Source organism: Pyricularia oryzae, chromosome 1 (genome assembly GCF_000002495.2).
Source record: "Pyricularia oryzae 70-15 chromosome 1, whole genome shotgun sequence".
Classification (NCBI taxonomy): Eukaryota; Fungi; Ascomycota; class Sordariomycetes; order Magnaporthales; family Pyriculariaceae; genus Pyricularia; species Pyricularia oryzae.
In genome coordinates, this window is record NC_017844.1 from 5,246,143 (window position 1) to 5,260,776 (window position 14,634).

Sequence of the window (14,634 nt, forward strand, 5' to 3'; positions counted from 1 at the left end):
GCAAAGATGAGCCGTTTCCTAAAGCCGAGCGCGTTCGAGCTCCAAGGCAAGCTTAGCTTGGGCCAGCGAGCTACATCCGTCATGTCAACTCAAAGTCGGCTTAAGATGCCTCGAGTGCCAGGTGCGTCCAAGGTAAGCTATTGACATTGACAGACAGTCATGTCTTAGAATTAGCCGTGCTGTACGGTGATGCGCGGGGTGCACTTTCGACGAATGCATGCAAGGAAAGCTCGAGTGTTTTTGTTTCCCATTCGAAATAACGGCGAAGCGGAAGGCCGTGTCACCGACATCACACACAAGGTTTCCACGTGCACCCACTCCAATTTCGCACCAGTCCATTCCAGCGCAGTGGACGCACACGAACGAGACGCATGTCACCGGACTGCAATAGGACCCAAGTTGGGATGGCCAATCGATACAGCTCCACACATGACGCACATCCTACCTGTTGACAACTGATATGCAGCTCTCCCCACTGCGTTAGCGATCAACATCGTATTCCATGCACGCCGTCGCCATGAACCTTCGGACAGCTACTTGCTACCGACCTACCTCACCTGCCTAGGTACCTATCTACTTATCCTCTGATCATCACACGAGCTGCTACACTGGTGAACTGGGTGTTCTCCGTAACCCTGCCTTCATTCCCAGAGACTTGCAGCACGTCTGTTCCATGCGACCGACTTGTTGACTTTTTGCCATGGAGGACTGGTTGATTAAACACTGGTTAGGGCTCGGGCATCACGCGAATGCACTCGGGACCCAGGCGTGCTTCAGGCCAGACTAGCCTAGTCCTACGTGCCTACCTAGGTAGGTAGTCATATACCAGCGAAATTTTGATCATGCGTATCGTAAATGTCTCTGTGTGGGAATCAGTTTGATCAGCCCCCATTCAACCCGGCGATTTGTTTGGTATTGCTTGGTACAGTCTGCAACGCGGATACAGAGCTCAAAAACAATATGGAGCTTGTTTTTGTTCGAAATCTAATAATATCATGCCAACTGTCACGCCAAAGATTTAAATAGAAGCGCCTCAAAACGAAATACCGTACAGTATACCTTAACTTGCCCTGATCATCCCCGCCTAATATGTAGGTACAACCTGACTGGCCTGCCACTTGTACAAAAGCAATGCAGGGGATAATCCTCCCAGTATCGTTAGTGCTAGCCACACAGACGCCTTACATGAGGTACAGTATGCTACACTCTCATAGGGTCAAGGAGTAGGGGACTTGTTGGGAAATCTAAATGCCTTGGATAAGCTAAATACGAGTGCGAAGGTGGGATGCGGGCTGCACGGTACCTCCTGTACAGCATGCATGCATCTTGCCATTGTGGGGCTTTTAGCTTGGCGTTTGGCAGCCCCCCGGCCCGTAGTGCTGTCGTTTCTGCCGCTCCGAACGCGGTGACGTCTGCGCCTCATACGATGCAAAAATGTCAACCCAAAATCAGCTCCGAGCTCAATTCCATCCTGAGCAGCAATTTCCACTTTGAAGAGGTTGCATCATGCTGCGCCAACCAGCCTCACGCTGCCTGCGGGCGCTGCCGCGACGCCAGCAATTACCGCAAAGCCGGACCATTTTCTCCCGCCGGAGCAGAGCTTCCCCTGGCCGCGCTAGGGAGGAACTCAACGTGCAGCGCCTTGCCCAGGAGAGCCATGAGTACAATCAGATGCGCCGGACCTTCCTGACCGCAGGTGCTGTAGCCGGTATCATATCGTTCATCTACACGGCCTACAAGCTCAAGTTGGCCATCGACAACAAACCGGCGAAGCTCGATTCGACACTTCCTCCCAGCGACCCCCTCCTCGATGGCAGTAACAGAAAGGTCGTCTTGCACGACGACCAGGGTCGTGAGCTCGTGCCGACGGGCAACAAAACCGTCGAGTTCTTCCCAAGGACGATAGATCTGCCAACTGTATCCGAGAACAGGGCATCATCGGCGCCTTCCGATCCGCTCGCCCCTCCGATTGTGGTAAATCCTTCCACCCAGCAGACGACCGAGTACACCCTCGTCGGCCTGGGCACACGCTCCGTAACATTTATCGGGATCAATGTCTATGTCGTGGGCTTCTACATCGCGACAGCCGACATTGCCGCCCTGCAGTCCCGGCTCGTCAAGCGCGTGAACCCGATTGCGACGACCCTTGTGGCCGGCGAGAAGGGCGACTTGCACAAGTCCCTCCTCGACCCCGTCGAGGGCGAAGCCATTTGGAACGAGCTCCTGCGTGACGGCATCCCCGCCCGCTCCGCCTTCCGCATCCTACCGGTGCGCGACACAGACTTCCACCACCTGCGCGATGGTTTCGTGCGCGCCATCCAGGCCAGGTCCGACAAACTTGTGGATGAGGCTGGCAGCAACGCCGGTGGTGATCTGGTCAAGGCGGACAAGGACGCCTTTGGCGAGTCGATGCGCGCCTTCCGTCAGCTCTTTAACCGTGGCAAGGTACCCAAGTCAAAGGAGTTGCTGCTGACGCGCGAGGACGGCGGCAGGCTGAGGGTGGTGTATGATGATGGCAAGAGCAGAGAGGTCATTGGGACCGTGGACGACGAGCGAGTCTCGCGTGCCTTGTGGCTCAACTACCTGGCTGGCAAGAATGTGGCCAGCGAACCGGCGAGGAAGAGCATTGCCGATGGCGTCCTGGAATTTGTCGAAAGACCGGTAGGCACTGTTGCCGCCCAGGTTTTGTAACTACCATTTGTACAGGAGTAGAATGGCACAGCAAGTGCATGTAAAACATTACCAGGATCTTTTCAGGCACAGAAAGGGGGCGGCAAGATCTTGGACACATCCACTTCGATAAAATATCTTCAGTGTATGAGTTGGTCAAGACAAGATTCGCGACGTTGAGATGCGGAGAATTTACTCGATGTTAACGTTGCAAGGTTTGAAAAAACAAGAGCATGCTGTAGTTGAACACACAAGTATGATTAGGTATGTTTATTGTGGTTATTGTGACTATAGATCTATATTCCTGCGCAGTTCACAGCGACGAACTACCCGCACGCTTGCTCCTATCGCCGGTAACAGTCTCAGCCTCTATGCTTATGGGTAACACAACATCTGAAATGTGTGCTGCACAAAAGACAATGCTTTTGGTATTCTCACAAAGCACCTGCCGCCTTGATCAAGCTTTCCGAGTTGCCGAGTGCCTGGAAGTCCGAGTTGCCGCCAATGTGCTTCTGGCCGATGAAAATGTTGGGAACCGAGCGCTGGCCGGTGATCTCCTGAAGTGCATCCTGGATGGCGCTGCCGTCATCTGTTGCGATGGTGCGTTAGTAAAGATGAAAGAGACGACAGAGATGGAAAGTTGATATGACGGAGAATAGTAAGTCCAACTTACCAATCTGGTCCAGCTCGAGGACGTTGTACTTTGCGCCTATATCCTTGAGCTTCGACTTGGTGGCGGTGCAGTAGGGGCAGTATGACTTGCTGAACACCATAACGGCGTTCTCGTCAATGAGCTTTTGAGCCTTTTGCTTTGCTGCTTCAGACATGGCGGGCGTTGTTGTGTAAAATAGACGACGGAAGAAAGTAGACATGTGTGTGGGTAACGTTCCGATGCGCCGGAGCGAGTTGTTTTGGGGTTTTGTGGAGGGGTTGCCGAAGCTTTATAGCAAGGATGGAGTCTCTGACGTCGGTATTTCGGCCTTGACGTTTACTGTTTTGCGCCTGGGACTGGAGTGTGGCTGTAGGCGATGGTGCAATTGGAGACGGGGTGGTAGTGCTTGGAGGTGTGCAGCTTTGATTTGTCACCCTTGCACGTGTATGAATGAGTTGGTAATTGTCAATTAAATCAACTCATCTTCGAACTGATCATCGATTCACGCAACGCGCATTCTACGCGTATTTCACAATATTATAGGCTTGCTCGTAGCCCCGCCACAATGCTGGGATGACGATATTAGATTTCATCTTTGTGGTTCAAGTGCTGCTTCAGTTTGCTAAGCCAACCTGCATATTATTCTCTACCAAGGTACTTTCCAATTCTCGCGTTTGTTTGATTATCAAGCATCTGGAAATCTTCGCCGGAGCAGAAACCCTTCCATTCCTGAGCTGCTGATGACGGTGATAACAAATCATTCGCGATACGGAGGGGTGTTTTAAGTTGCATGCGTTTGTCAATCCTGGTGGTGCCTCATGGCAAACTTTTTAACTTCTCACGCCAGGTTACTAATCCCTTGCGATGACCTTAACCTGTCCAAATCGACCAAGCTGACAGAAACACCTAACCCAGTCCAACCCCTAACCCTCCGAACTTTCCCACAGCGTGGCAAGAAAAGTTCAGACTTCGGATGGTTGCATCACCGTTCACGCAGCGTCCCACATGGGGACCCCGAGTCATGCAGACAATGATCTTGGACCGAGGGGTCTCTCATTAGCAAATGTCGCGCATCGTTTACCTAATGCCACGGTTTCCTGGACGTGCAATGCATCAGAGAGAGCGACACCGTATCCCTGTGTGTGATGTTCTTCCGTTCAACGTATGGGTCGCGTGGTTCTAGTGACACGAATACCGGTAGCATTGATATAGAGTTAATCGAGACGATTGGACCACATTTCTCTTTGGTAGTTGCGATGCGGAAGCTCGCGGAAGAACCCGTCGCCTAGACTAGAAATAAACCGGTCTGGTCTAGGCAGTTTAGACATGGGTTTGTTTGGAAATACCGAAAACACATCTTCCAATGACGCTCTGGGTACGCTGCAGAGAAGAGAAATAGGAGCCTCAAGCCTAAATGGAGATAATGAACCACAGGGCAACCTAGGCATGAAGAACCAAGGGCGCGGAAACCAACGTGAATCGGGTAAATAGCAATTAAACGTTGAGATTACCTAAATTCACTACCGTTTTTGAGTTGAAGGAGATAATCAGCCGTTACCGGTACTGCTACCTAGGATGAGGTAAGGCGTCTTGGCTGAAATCAACGTCAGATGTAGCCTCGTGGTCGTTGGGTTGCAAGAAGAAAAAAAAAGCCCACTCATCCACCCACCCTAACAAAGCACCACTCCAACTTTTCAAGCCGCCTATTCCCCGTCGCTTTCCTGCAGCCAGAAAAACCCCCGACAAAAGATCCCTGGAGTAGTCAGGTTTCTACCATTACTGCAAGGTGCTGATCAGCTGTGCCCAAATCGCCGTTACAAAAAATCGACAGCCTCTGGCTGTACCATTTTTTTGTCCTGCGCCGATTCGCCTTTTGCGCCAGCCCGGGCCCGCCACTAACCCACGGACGGCCATCCAACAGGACAGCACAGATTGCTTAACGTGCCTATATTTGCCCAAACGGTCTGTTTTGGTGTATTCCGCCCCCTCGTCAGTCTCACCCGTAGCGCCTTCGTCACCCATAACGGGTTTTTTGCTATCCCACGGTGACTTGACCCCGGACACCCCAAAAATCAAAAAAAGAAAAAAACGGGTAAAAATCAAGTCACGACAAGTGCCGCAGTCACTCAAGTCCACCTGCCCAACCAGCTCCACGCCCAACACCAAAACTACAACAACCGCTCCGGTTTGCGTCCTCTTTGAGGGCAAATTTAGTCAAGGTGGCTTCCGATCAAGGATTTCTAGCATCCACGGGTGCATTTGCAAACGATATCGTCAACGTAGCCACTTCTTTTCTCCAGAACTTGACAGAGTATTTGCACACTACAACCGGTATTCCCATCTCGCCGGCCACCCTTTCTGGGGCCTTTGCCGTCATTATACTGCTAGGGGCGCTACCCACTGTGGCAGCGCGTGCCAAATCCGGCGACAAGATGGACAGGAGACCGCGATTTGGCTGGTCCGGCGGGTACGGTGGACGAGGCCCCATCTCGCCTTTTGCCTCGAACCTAGGCCACGATGGGCAGCCGCCTGATATTATGGACGAGGACTTTAGCTACATTACGTCTCAAGACCTCGAGAATCACAACATTGATCGATCGCGATACTATGATCCGCGCTCAAGCAACCAACGCATGGGTCGCTCCGAGCCCTCCCTCGAGATACCCGACGATGACATAGTTCTCATCAAGCATCGGGGTATCACCTATCCGGAACACTTCCCTGCCTACTCTATCGGCGACGGCAAACTGATCGCCGGCGACGTCCGTGACCGCGCCCAGCTGGTTATGAAGCTTTCCAATAGGCAAACAAACAACCTCAGGATGTACTACAAGGGCAAACAGCTGAAGGATGATGAGGAGCCCGTGTGCAACTACGGCGTCAAGAACAAGAGCGAAATCATGATTGTGCTGCCCGAGGACGAAGACGTCGGCGGCGGTAGGAGCAGCAGTGAGACTAGCGAGGAGATAGTGGTGGTGCAGGGTGAGGACACAGATAGCAGGAGCGGGAAGAAGAAGAGCAGGCGCAGCCGGAAGAAGCACCGGGACCCTAGCCCACGCGAGAGCAGCTCCAATGTCGGACTGTCGGCACCCGAGCCAGATCAGAGGAGGCAGCGGGCACCATCCGTGAGCAGGATGCGGTCGCCAGAGCGCCCGGCCACTGGCACCACAATCGCCGTCCCCAGGCCCCCATTAATCCCTGCTGCGCCCAACAGCGCCATGGACAAGCTCAACAAGATCCAAGAGAGCTTCGACGAGACCCTGCGGCCGATGTGCGAGCAGTTTGTGTCCAACCCGCCGGATGATCCCAAGAAGTGCGTCGAAGAGTACCGCAAGATTTCCGAGACGGTGCTCCAGAAGGTGCTCCTGAAACTGGACGAAATTGACACGGGCGGCGACGACAGCATCAGGATGAGAAGAAAGGAACTGGTCAAGTACGTGCAAGAAGTGCTCAAGCCGGTAGACAAGTACTCTCCCGATGCCAAATGATAAGCTGTATGGGATTGAAAACTATGGAGGCTAGGAAATAATGAGAAATCACATCTTTTTCTCAAGGAGGGACATCGGACTTGCTTGGTATAGCCTGGTGTATTCATGGCAATTTCCTTACGACAACAATTGCGGATTCATGGTCATGGCATCTTTCGGCGGTTTGCATTTCATGTTTAGACTACAAAATAATCTCCTGTTCGATTGTAACTTTTAGTGTCTCTTACGAGCTCGTTTGTCCTTGGTTGCGTCCCAGTCTGTGGTTCTGTTGCTTCCAGAGTCTTCCTTCCCGTCAATATTTATCGCCAGCTGGTTACATGCTCGAGGTCGTCTCCCGTCGGGAAACGTTGATTGCAGATTACTGCAGATGGGATGATCAGCGGCTGGTTGTACAGGGTAGGCTACAATGTCTGAGAGAATCGGTCCAAGCGGTTGCAACACATGACCAACAATCGTGTATAATTTAAGGTGGGGTCATCCGTCGCAATCACCCCGCGCTCCTTCATCCTGGATCAGCTGACCTCCACTCAAAACCCTAAGATGCCTTAGGCATTCACAATCATCGGCCCCTCCGCAGGCCGATTGAGCCCTATCACACTGACCGGCCGGGCCAACACTACAAGCAATAATTTTGCCCTAGGTGACGAGCATCAACGGAACTTCACACCCAACAACGCCGCCCCCGAAAGGTAAAGTAATTGGGCAACAACAAACTTCGTAGCCGACACGAGGTTTGGTTTCTTTCTTCTTTTTTCTCCATATCCGGCTTTCCCACATACCACCGCCAGAATGTCGAGCTTCGAGTCGGTTGTGAGTGCAAACCCTATATCACGTCTGCACCAGTTGGAGGCGGCCGTCGCGATGCGTCTCTTCTTGTACCGGATCGGTTGTGCATGAACCGGGCTGCAATTCTGGGGCTTCTGCCGGAAATCATGGACGCCGCTGTTTACGCAACGAACCAAGGTGCTGCAACCCGTTTTGCGCACCGCACGAAATCGACTAGCCGACGCCGAAAGCTATAAACCGAATCGAACAGAAGAGATGCATGGCGATGAGACCGATGGCGGGACTGGTTAGGAGGAATGCTGGACCGAGTTGCTAACTCGTCTCTTGTTTTGTCAGGTCGTCATCGACGGCAAGGGCCATCTGCTGGGTCGTTTGGCCAGCATTGTCGCCAAGCAGCTGCTTGAGGGCCAGAAGATCGTTGTCGTCCGCTGCGAGGCCCTGAACATCTCTGGCGAGTTCTTCCGCGCTAAGCGTACGTTCATTCCGATCCACGAGCACGAGAGCATGGCGAGGAGTTGGCATGGGTAGCAGAAGAGATTGGGGACTGGATACTGTTCAGTCACTACTCTACTCATCTGCTAGTCTAAACGGTCAGGACTGACATAATGGATATACAGTCAAGTACCACGCCCACCTGCGCAAGATCACCCGTTACAACCCGACACGAGGTGGTCCCTTCCACTTCCGCGCCCCGTCCCGCGTCTTCTACAAGGCCGTCCGTGGCATGATGCCCCACAAGACTGCCCGCGGAACCGCCGCCCTTGAGCGCCTTAAGGTCTTCGAGGGTGTCCCCCCTCCCTACGACAAGCAGAAGAAGATGGTCGTTCCCCAGGCTCTGCGTGTCCTTAGACTGCAGCCCGGCCGCAAGTACTGCACCGTCGGCCGTCTGAGCCACGAGGTTGGCTGGAAGTACCAGGACGTTGTTGCCAGGTATGTGAATTTCTCAGGGATGAATGGTTCAAGGCGTTGGCTAGCAATGGCCCTCGCCCCCGTTCTATGGTGTCTCACCACGCACTTCTCAATTGCATTAATACTGACCATGGCAACAGGCTGGAGGAGCGGAGAAAAGCAAAGGCTGGTGCCTACTACGAGCGCAAGAAGTTGGTCGCTCGCCAGCGCAGCGAGTCGAAGAAGACCGCGAACGTCGACAAGAAGACGGCAGAGACCCTCCAGGCCTACGGTTACTAGGCTTTTGTGTGATCTGCTCTTTTATGTTGTTATTTTCGCGTACTCTTCAATTAGACTGGTTGGTTTGCGGCGGCTCAAGGGAAACATTTGCAAAACATTCACCTGCGATGGGAAGGCATAGGGATAGGGGAAAAGGCTTTTGTCTCTGTTATCAGGTATTCCTCGATGGAGGGAGGGGAGGCTCTATACCAGCATACCCTTTGGACTGAACACAACAAACAAAAAAAGCCAAAAAAGCAAAACCCCATGGAGATGAATCAGCATGATGGGACACACGATTTCTACTTCTTAACAAGGGATCATCAAGGCGCAATGGCATTTCGACTTTGGGGTCAATTGAGGAGTTAATCAAGTTCTAGCTTCTGTTCACATTGACGCTCGCTGTGCAAGTGTGGATGTATTTTTCAGGACATTGCTCCGGTAGTACTTGTAATACCTGACGATGACCAATTCGTTTCCCTAGTTCAGACCAATGATGGCCAGCTTCTCCGTTAGTCTGTTAGGCCGAATCATTCTCAAATGACTTGCGTCGTGATGGAATAGGGCACAAGGGGTTTGTGTTGGCGTTAGTGTTGTAGATACCACTCCCACACAAGTTTCATCGTCGGAATTATTGCATTCGCGTGCTATGCTACATTGGCGGTGTTTAAATACAGACCCAAACGCCGCATTTGTAAAGGAAACTTGGTTACCCAAAACGTACCCGAATAGCTTGAAACCTAGCTTCTCTGGAAACATACAGAACATGAAATCCTTCCTTGCAATTTACAATTGGGGGGTATCTTTGTACAGCGCATAACCTGCATGCTCTCCTTGTCGTCTTGTTCCTCTTGAACATTCCATCCGCCTCTCAAGATTGCTTCCTCTTCAATGCCCCGCTTCTCCGAACGGGTAATTGAACTTGAGCAGACCATTTAGGCCACCCACCCAGCCGTCGTCGTCGTCGGCGACGCCCTCAACCTCCTTGCCAGGGGCGCGGATGACGCAGGGCACGCCGCCCTTCCAGGTGCCGTCGGCGGAGCGGCCGACAGCTTCGCCCTCGACGTGGACTTCCATGCCGATACCGACGCCTGCCCGGCGCTTGCCGTCGATGCTAACCTCGAGCTCACGGCCGCGGTTCTTGTCGCTCAAGCGCAACGAGACCTTTGTGTTGAGGGGCAGAACGAGCGGCCGGAAGCTGAGGCTTCGCGGGCAAATGGGCGTGATTAGAAGCGAGCCTACGAGCGGGTGGATGATGGAGCCGCCTGCGCTGAGACTGTAGGCTGTCGAGCCCGTCGGGGTGCTGATCAGGATGCCGTCGGCGACAGCCTCGGTCAGGAAATGGTTGTTGAGATAGATGTCGATAATGGCAAGGTGCGGGTGTGGTCCGCGATGGATAAGCAGCTCGTTGATGGCATGTATGGCAGGCGGGGCGCCAGCGTTGAGTGGTGGCTGCGGGGAAGAGACTCCTTGCGAGGACAGGGATGGCGGCGCCTGGCTGTACCCGGGCTGAGCCGTCGAGGTGGGGATGAGCTGGCTGTTGATGTTGACGCCGTGCTCGTCATAGACACCGACCTTGAGGCGGTGACGGAGCAGCATCTTGGATGTCCGGCTAGGTCCCATGGACTTGCCCGGGCTGCGCTCCCAGCCCCAGGGTGGTCTCACTGGTGAGGCATCCTCGCCGATGCGTGACACAGCCGCGTCAGGTCCGTGACCCGAGGCGGCCGTCTGGGTGTGGGGTGCATACAAATCCTCTACGGCGACGCCGCTGCCGCTCATGTAGACCTCCCTCCAGGCGCGCTTGTACTCGTCAAACTTCCACTCGCCCAGGAAGCCAACGGAGCCCATGCTAAAGGATAGTATCGGTGGGACGCTGGCCTGCAGGGAGAAGAGGCTAGCGGCGCGCAAAATGGTGCCATCGCCTCCGAGGGTGGTGACGAGGTCAATCTTGTTGGGGAAGCTATGGGTGCTGCTGGCATCGCTGGCCGTGTAGATGGGGAACGGTAGGCTTTCGTGAATGGCGTTGGCGATGCGGCTCTCGAAAACGAGATTTAGGTCCGGGTAGTTGCTGTGCAGGTGCTTGGCGAAGGCGACGGCAGAGAGGGTGACCTGAGGCGCATGCAACTTGGGAATCAGGAGAATATTCCGCGGAGGTTGAGGCCAGTGGAGTAGAAGGAGCGATGACGCTTGGCTTTCCTGGTATCTAGGGACGATGCGATCCGGCAGCATAGAGACGTCGAGAATTTCACGCCGGCGGGCGGTCGCTGAAAAGTTGCGGCTGGCCCAGCCGTGTCGAAGATTCGTCCATGACGATGATGGGACGGCTGTGCGGAGTTTAGTCGAGACTGTAAATCGTAAAGCCCCTGGGATCCTCAGGGGTAACGCCATTTTCAATATTGCCGGGCATGGCATATGAAGTGAATGCCCTTATTGAGTGTTGGGCGCCATTGATGTTGAAAAGGGCATGGATTGAGCTCTCGCCAAAAAAGACCATTGTTGGACCATGTCGAGAATCTGCCGATGGTGTGAGCTTCGACCCCACATCTTGGCTACAACGTCTGTGCGCAAGCTTCGGCGAGAGCTGGTTTTTACTGCCAACTGCGAACCCCTACCAAATCTGGGTGCCCACCCGACCGAAGCCACCTTCTGACTTCTTTTTCGTCTGGCGTCTCTGTGAGAATGGTATACTGCACTGCACTACCTATTAGAAAAGATTTGATCGTTTTTGTCCTTGTTTCGCTTTACCTTGCAGGTGGCCATCACTACTTTCTCTCAAGTTTGTCTGGATCAATCAACCATGAGCAGTGTTCACGGCGCGTGGGTTTTGCATTACAGGCACTAACATGTGCGCCAGCCCAGCCCCTAGTCTAGTCTAGTTGGATGCGCGAACCTTGTACTCTCAGCGTGCTACTCCGTACAAAGTACAATGCTGCCATGTCCTGAAGCTTCACATAAATTGCGCAATTCTGACTGGCTTATCTAATTCGGTAGTCGTCTGCTCTCTGACCAGTTTTGGATGAGAATGCGACGCCGCAGTCGGGAGATCTGATGCAGTGGGTTCGATTTTATGGGTCTTTGCAGTCATGGAGGCTTAGGTTGTCTTGTGATGCCAGCAAACTCGATCATGACAGCTACCAAGCCCAAACACAGTCAGCCAACCTAACAAGCGAGGCACTTTTAGCCACTTATAGCAAGACGACGTAATAGACGCAATGAACTCACTACCGTTGAACCGTTGACACTAAGCTGTCATTTTGTCACATCACATTTCCGCGGTTAGATTAAAACTTGCCAAACTAACTGTGGGTTTTGTTTCTTCGTCCAAGCAAGCTGCCCTTGGTTGTCAAAACATCATTAGTCCAGTCCCTGGTATCAAGGTCCTAAAACGAACCCAAAGGTGCTAAAGTAGGTGCTAAACCTGACCTGGTTTAATGGCAGCTACAAAGAACCAGACGTTGATCCACAAGCTCCCGCTACTTCCGTCTTGTGACAGACATAGGAGCCTAGGTATTTATGTTTCTGAATCAATTCCCTTCGGTAACTACCTACAGCATTTCAAACAAACGGATGGTATGAATACAAGCATATACTGATGCAGAAACTCCCAGTCTAAAGAAGGCCTTCGCCCCAGTTTCACCGTTGCAACTGCGATCAGAATGTCGCCGGTCGTCTGATCTTGAGTGACCTTGACTGACGCCCGGGCCCCCGCCCACCCTACCTGCCTGCTGCCTGGGTGCTGCGCCTCGTTGCAAAGCTCACTCTCTTTGGGCCAAAGTTCGACAGTTCCCTGCAGCGATTCGGCCTGTCTCTCTGCAACTCATTGTGTATTCCACAACGCAGTGGCTCGCTGGGAGTATTTTTGTACGGATTAGCCTTTTGGAAACACGTACCTCCGCCACGACCGACTGCAGCCAGCCTCTGGGGAGCTTGGGTCCCATTCGACAGGCTTTCTGTACCTTCTGCGAACCCCACAACCCCGCAATCCCTTACCAACAACCATCGCACCGGCATCAGCTCCCTACCTGTTCCCCCGGCGCGATGGCGGCCGAGCTGCGGGAGCGCGTCGCCAAGCCGCATATCGACCATTACTTGTCCCCGGATACACACGGCCTCAAGAAGCCCAAATCATCCTCGAACGAAATCAAGAGCGAAAAGAGACGAGAACCGCGGCAGGAGCACCCTGCCGGCGACGAGAAATATGGTCGCGTGGTTGCGATCCTTAGGCGCCTTGCCTTTGTGTCCTACTTTGCCATATGCGTCTGTACCATCTTGATGACCCAGGTCATCGGCGCGCCGCTCTACTGGTACAACCGCGACTGGTACTACTCATGGATGTCCATGACTAAGGCGCACTTTGGAATCACCATCACGACCATGACCAAGTGGTGGGGTCCTACGATAATCCGCATCAGTGGCGACGACTCCATGGACGGTCAGATCCGCCAGAAGCCCGACGGCACCGTCGAGTTCGCCTTCCCGGAGCGGCTCGTCATGATCGCCAACCACCAACTCTACACGGACTGGCTATACCTGTGGTGGGTGGCCTACGCCAACAGTCCGCAGATGCACGGTTGGATCTACATAATCCTTAAAGAGTCGCTCAAGTACATACCCGTCATAGGCACCGGAATGATGTTCTATGGGTTCATCTTCATGTCGCGCAAGATGGCCGTCGACAAGCCCCGCCTGGCCCACCGCCTCCAGAAGCTCAAGACCTCGAGCGCCGACCCTAGCGCCTCGGCCGGCCGTTCCCTAAATCCCATGTGGCTGCTTCTCTTTCCCGAGGGCACCAACGCATCCGCGAACGGCCAGATTAAATCCGGCAAATGGGCCGAAAAGATTGGCGTCAAGAATCCACAGCATATGCTGCTTCCTCGCAGTACCGGCATGCACTTCATCCTGAGTGAGCTCAAGGGTACGGTGGAGTATTTGTATGACTGCACTGTTGCATATGAGGGAATACCGTAAGTTTCATTCTTGTCCTCTCGTCCACTCATCGAAATTCATGTATATTGTACATTTGGCTAACAGGCTTTGCAGTCGAGGTGATTTTGGCGAGCAATACTTTACCCTCTCCAGCACGTACTTTGAAGGCCGTCCACCCAAGTCTGTCAACTTTCACTGGCGCCGCTTCCGCGTGGCCGACATACCGCTCGACACCCCAGAGGCGTTCGATGAGTGGATGCGCGAGCGCTGGTACGAGAAGGACGATCTCATGGACAAGTACCTCACCAACGGGCGGTTCCCATCGAGCAAGGTGGCCATTGTGGGCGCCAAGTCGTCAGACGATGCATACATAGAGACCGAGGTTCGGCCCAGGTGGCCAGGGGAGGTGATGCAGCTATTCTCTGTCGTAGGGTTGGTCATGATAGTTTCCACCTTTGTTCTCAGGGCTTTGTCTCGGATCTTCTAGACCAGGCCTTCTTGTTGAAGTTGATGTTGGATTCCGCATACGTTGGAACTGCGGTGTGCACAATATTTGTCGGAAGATTTAGCAGTGGATGGGAGCACTTTCTCTGGGCACAATGGGATTGGCGTTACGGCAACTCCTTTTTCTTTCCCTTCTGTTTCCAACAAGTTGTTGCGATGGTTCTTTTCTCTGGATTACTGATCGGGCGCATTTTGGCTTATCCAGGGAGAACATGGCTGGTTTCCCAGATGGCATGTCGATGGTGCCTGGGCGTTTATACCCCTTTTATCAGTCATTTTCACGCGGTATTCATTATAAAGGAATTCCTATCCGAGTCTCTCTTCTCAATCTCATTTGGCCAACCGTATTTGTGATGAATGGCCGTGTCTCAGAGCAAGTCTCCGCCACATACGGCTGACTGTGGCAATGCTTGCTCGTCCGCTTATGGCCGAAAGGTTTCT

At 53.3% G+C, this 14,634-nt stretch overlaps 6 protein-coding genes across 6 annotated transcripts; 4 read left to right on the plus strand and 2 right to left on the minus strand.

The window, feature by feature from the left end:
* The first annotated feature begins 1,410 nt into the window (after positions 1–1,410).
* Positions 1,411–3,077, plus strand: MGG_05446 (uncharacterized protein). Its single transcript, XM_003710259.1, has one exon. It carries the CDS (start codon positions 1,507–1,509, stop codon positions 2,689–2,691), a length of 1,185 nt encoding a protein of 394 aa, XP_003710307.1. The 5' UTR covers positions 1,411–1,506; the 3' UTR covers positions 2,692–3,077.
* MGG_05447 (glutaredoxin-C2) lies at positions 2,905–3,835 on the minus strand. Its single transcript, XM_003710260.1, has 2 exons — positions 3,344–3,835; positions 2,905–3,259 (listed from the first exon to the last, which is right to left on the minus strand). Exons 1-2 carry the CDS (start codon positions 3,540–3,542, stop codon positions 3,105–3,107), a joined length of 354 nt encoding a protein of 117 aa, XP_003710308.1. The 5' UTR covers positions 3,543–3,835; the 3' UTR covers positions 2,905–3,104.
* Positions 3,836–5,030: 1,195 nt separating this feature from the next.
* Positions 5,031–7,143, plus strand: MGG_05448 (BAG domain-containing protein). The gene has a single exon (XM_003710261.1). The coding sequence runs from the start codon at positions 5,755–5,757 to the stop codon at positions 6,808–6,810; it is 1,056 nt and encodes a 351-aa protein (XP_003710309.1). The 5' UTR covers positions 5,031–5,754; the 3' UTR covers positions 6,811–7,143.
* Positions 7,144–7,413: 270 nt separating this feature from the next.
* Positions 7,414–9,197, plus strand: MGG_05449 (60S ribosomal protein L16). The gene is made up of 4 exons (XM_003710262.1): positions 7,414–7,620; positions 7,933–8,068; positions 8,214–8,526; positions 8,646–9,197. The coding sequence occupies exons 1-4, from the start codon at positions 7,600–7,602 to the stop codon at positions 8,782–8,784; spliced, it is 609 nt and encodes a 202-aa protein (XP_003710310.1). The 5' UTR covers positions 7,414–7,599; the 3' UTR covers positions 8,785–9,197.
* Positions 9,198–9,243: 46 nt separating this feature from the next.
* MGG_05450 (NADH kinase POS5) lies at positions 9,244–10,992 on the minus strand (the record flags this gene model as incomplete). Its single annotated transcript, XM_003710263.1, has 2 exons — positions 9,244–9,280; positions 9,674–10,992. 2 exons carry the CDS (start codon positions 10,990–10,992, stop codon positions 9,244–9,246), a joined length of 1,356 nt encoding a protein of 451 aa, XP_003710311.1.
* Positions 10,993–11,938: 946 nt separating this feature from the next.
* On the plus strand, positions 11,939–14,587 carry MGG_05451 (1-acyl-sn-glycerol-3-phosphate acyltransferase 2). Its single transcript, XM_003710264.1, has 3 exons — positions 11,939–12,270; positions 12,372–13,727; positions 13,804–14,587. Exons 2-3 carry the CDS (start codon positions 12,802–12,804, stop codon positions 14,174–14,176), a joined length of 1,299 nt encoding a protein of 432 aa, XP_003710312.1. The 5' UTR covers positions 11,939–12,270; positions 12,372–12,801; the 3' UTR covers positions 14,177–14,587.
* The last annotated feature ends 47 nt before the right edge of the window (positions 14,588–14,634 follow it).

What these genes read in the sequence shown, in the direction of transcription:
- MGG_05447 (XM_003710260.1), bottom strand. Translation starts at nt 3,542, where the DNA reads ATGTCTACTTTCTTCCGTCGTCTATTTTACACAACAACGCCCGCCATG. An exon ending in CCTCGAGCTGGACCAGATTG is followed by an intron (nt 3,260 to 3,343) that starts GTAAGTTGGACT and finishes CCATCGCAACAG; the next exon opens with ATGACGGCAGCGCCATCCAG.
- MGG_05448 (XM_003710261.1), top strand. Translation starts at nt 5,755, where the DNA reads ATGGACAGGAGACCGCGATTTGGCTGGTCCGGCGGGTACGGTGGACGA.
- MGG_05446 (XM_003710259.1), top strand. Translation starts at nt 1,507, where the DNA reads ATGCTGCGCCAACCAGCCTCACGCTGCCTGCGGGCGCTGCCGCGACGC.
- MGG_05449 (XM_003710262.1), top strand. Translation starts at nt 7,600, where the DNA reads ATGTCGAGCTTCGAGTCGGTT. An exon ending in CGAGTTCTTCCGCGCTAAGC is followed by an intron (nt 8,069 to 8,213) that starts GTACGTTCATTC and finishes ATGGATATACAG; the next exon opens with TCAAGTACCACGCCCACCTG. An exon ending in TACCAGGACGTTGTTGCCAG is followed by an intron (nt 8,527 to 8,645) that starts GTATGTGAATTT and finishes CCATGGCAACAG; the next exon opens with GCTGGAGGAGCGGAGAAAAG.
- MGG_05451 (XM_003710264.1), top strand. Translation starts at nt 12,802, where the DNA reads ATGGCGGCCGAGCTGCGGGAGCGCGTCGCCAAGCCGCATATCGACCAT. An exon ending in GTTGCATATGAGGGAATACC is followed by an intron (nt 13,728 to 13,803) that starts GTAAGTTTCATT and finishes CAGGCTTTGCAG; the next exon opens with TCGAGGTGATTTTGGCGAGC.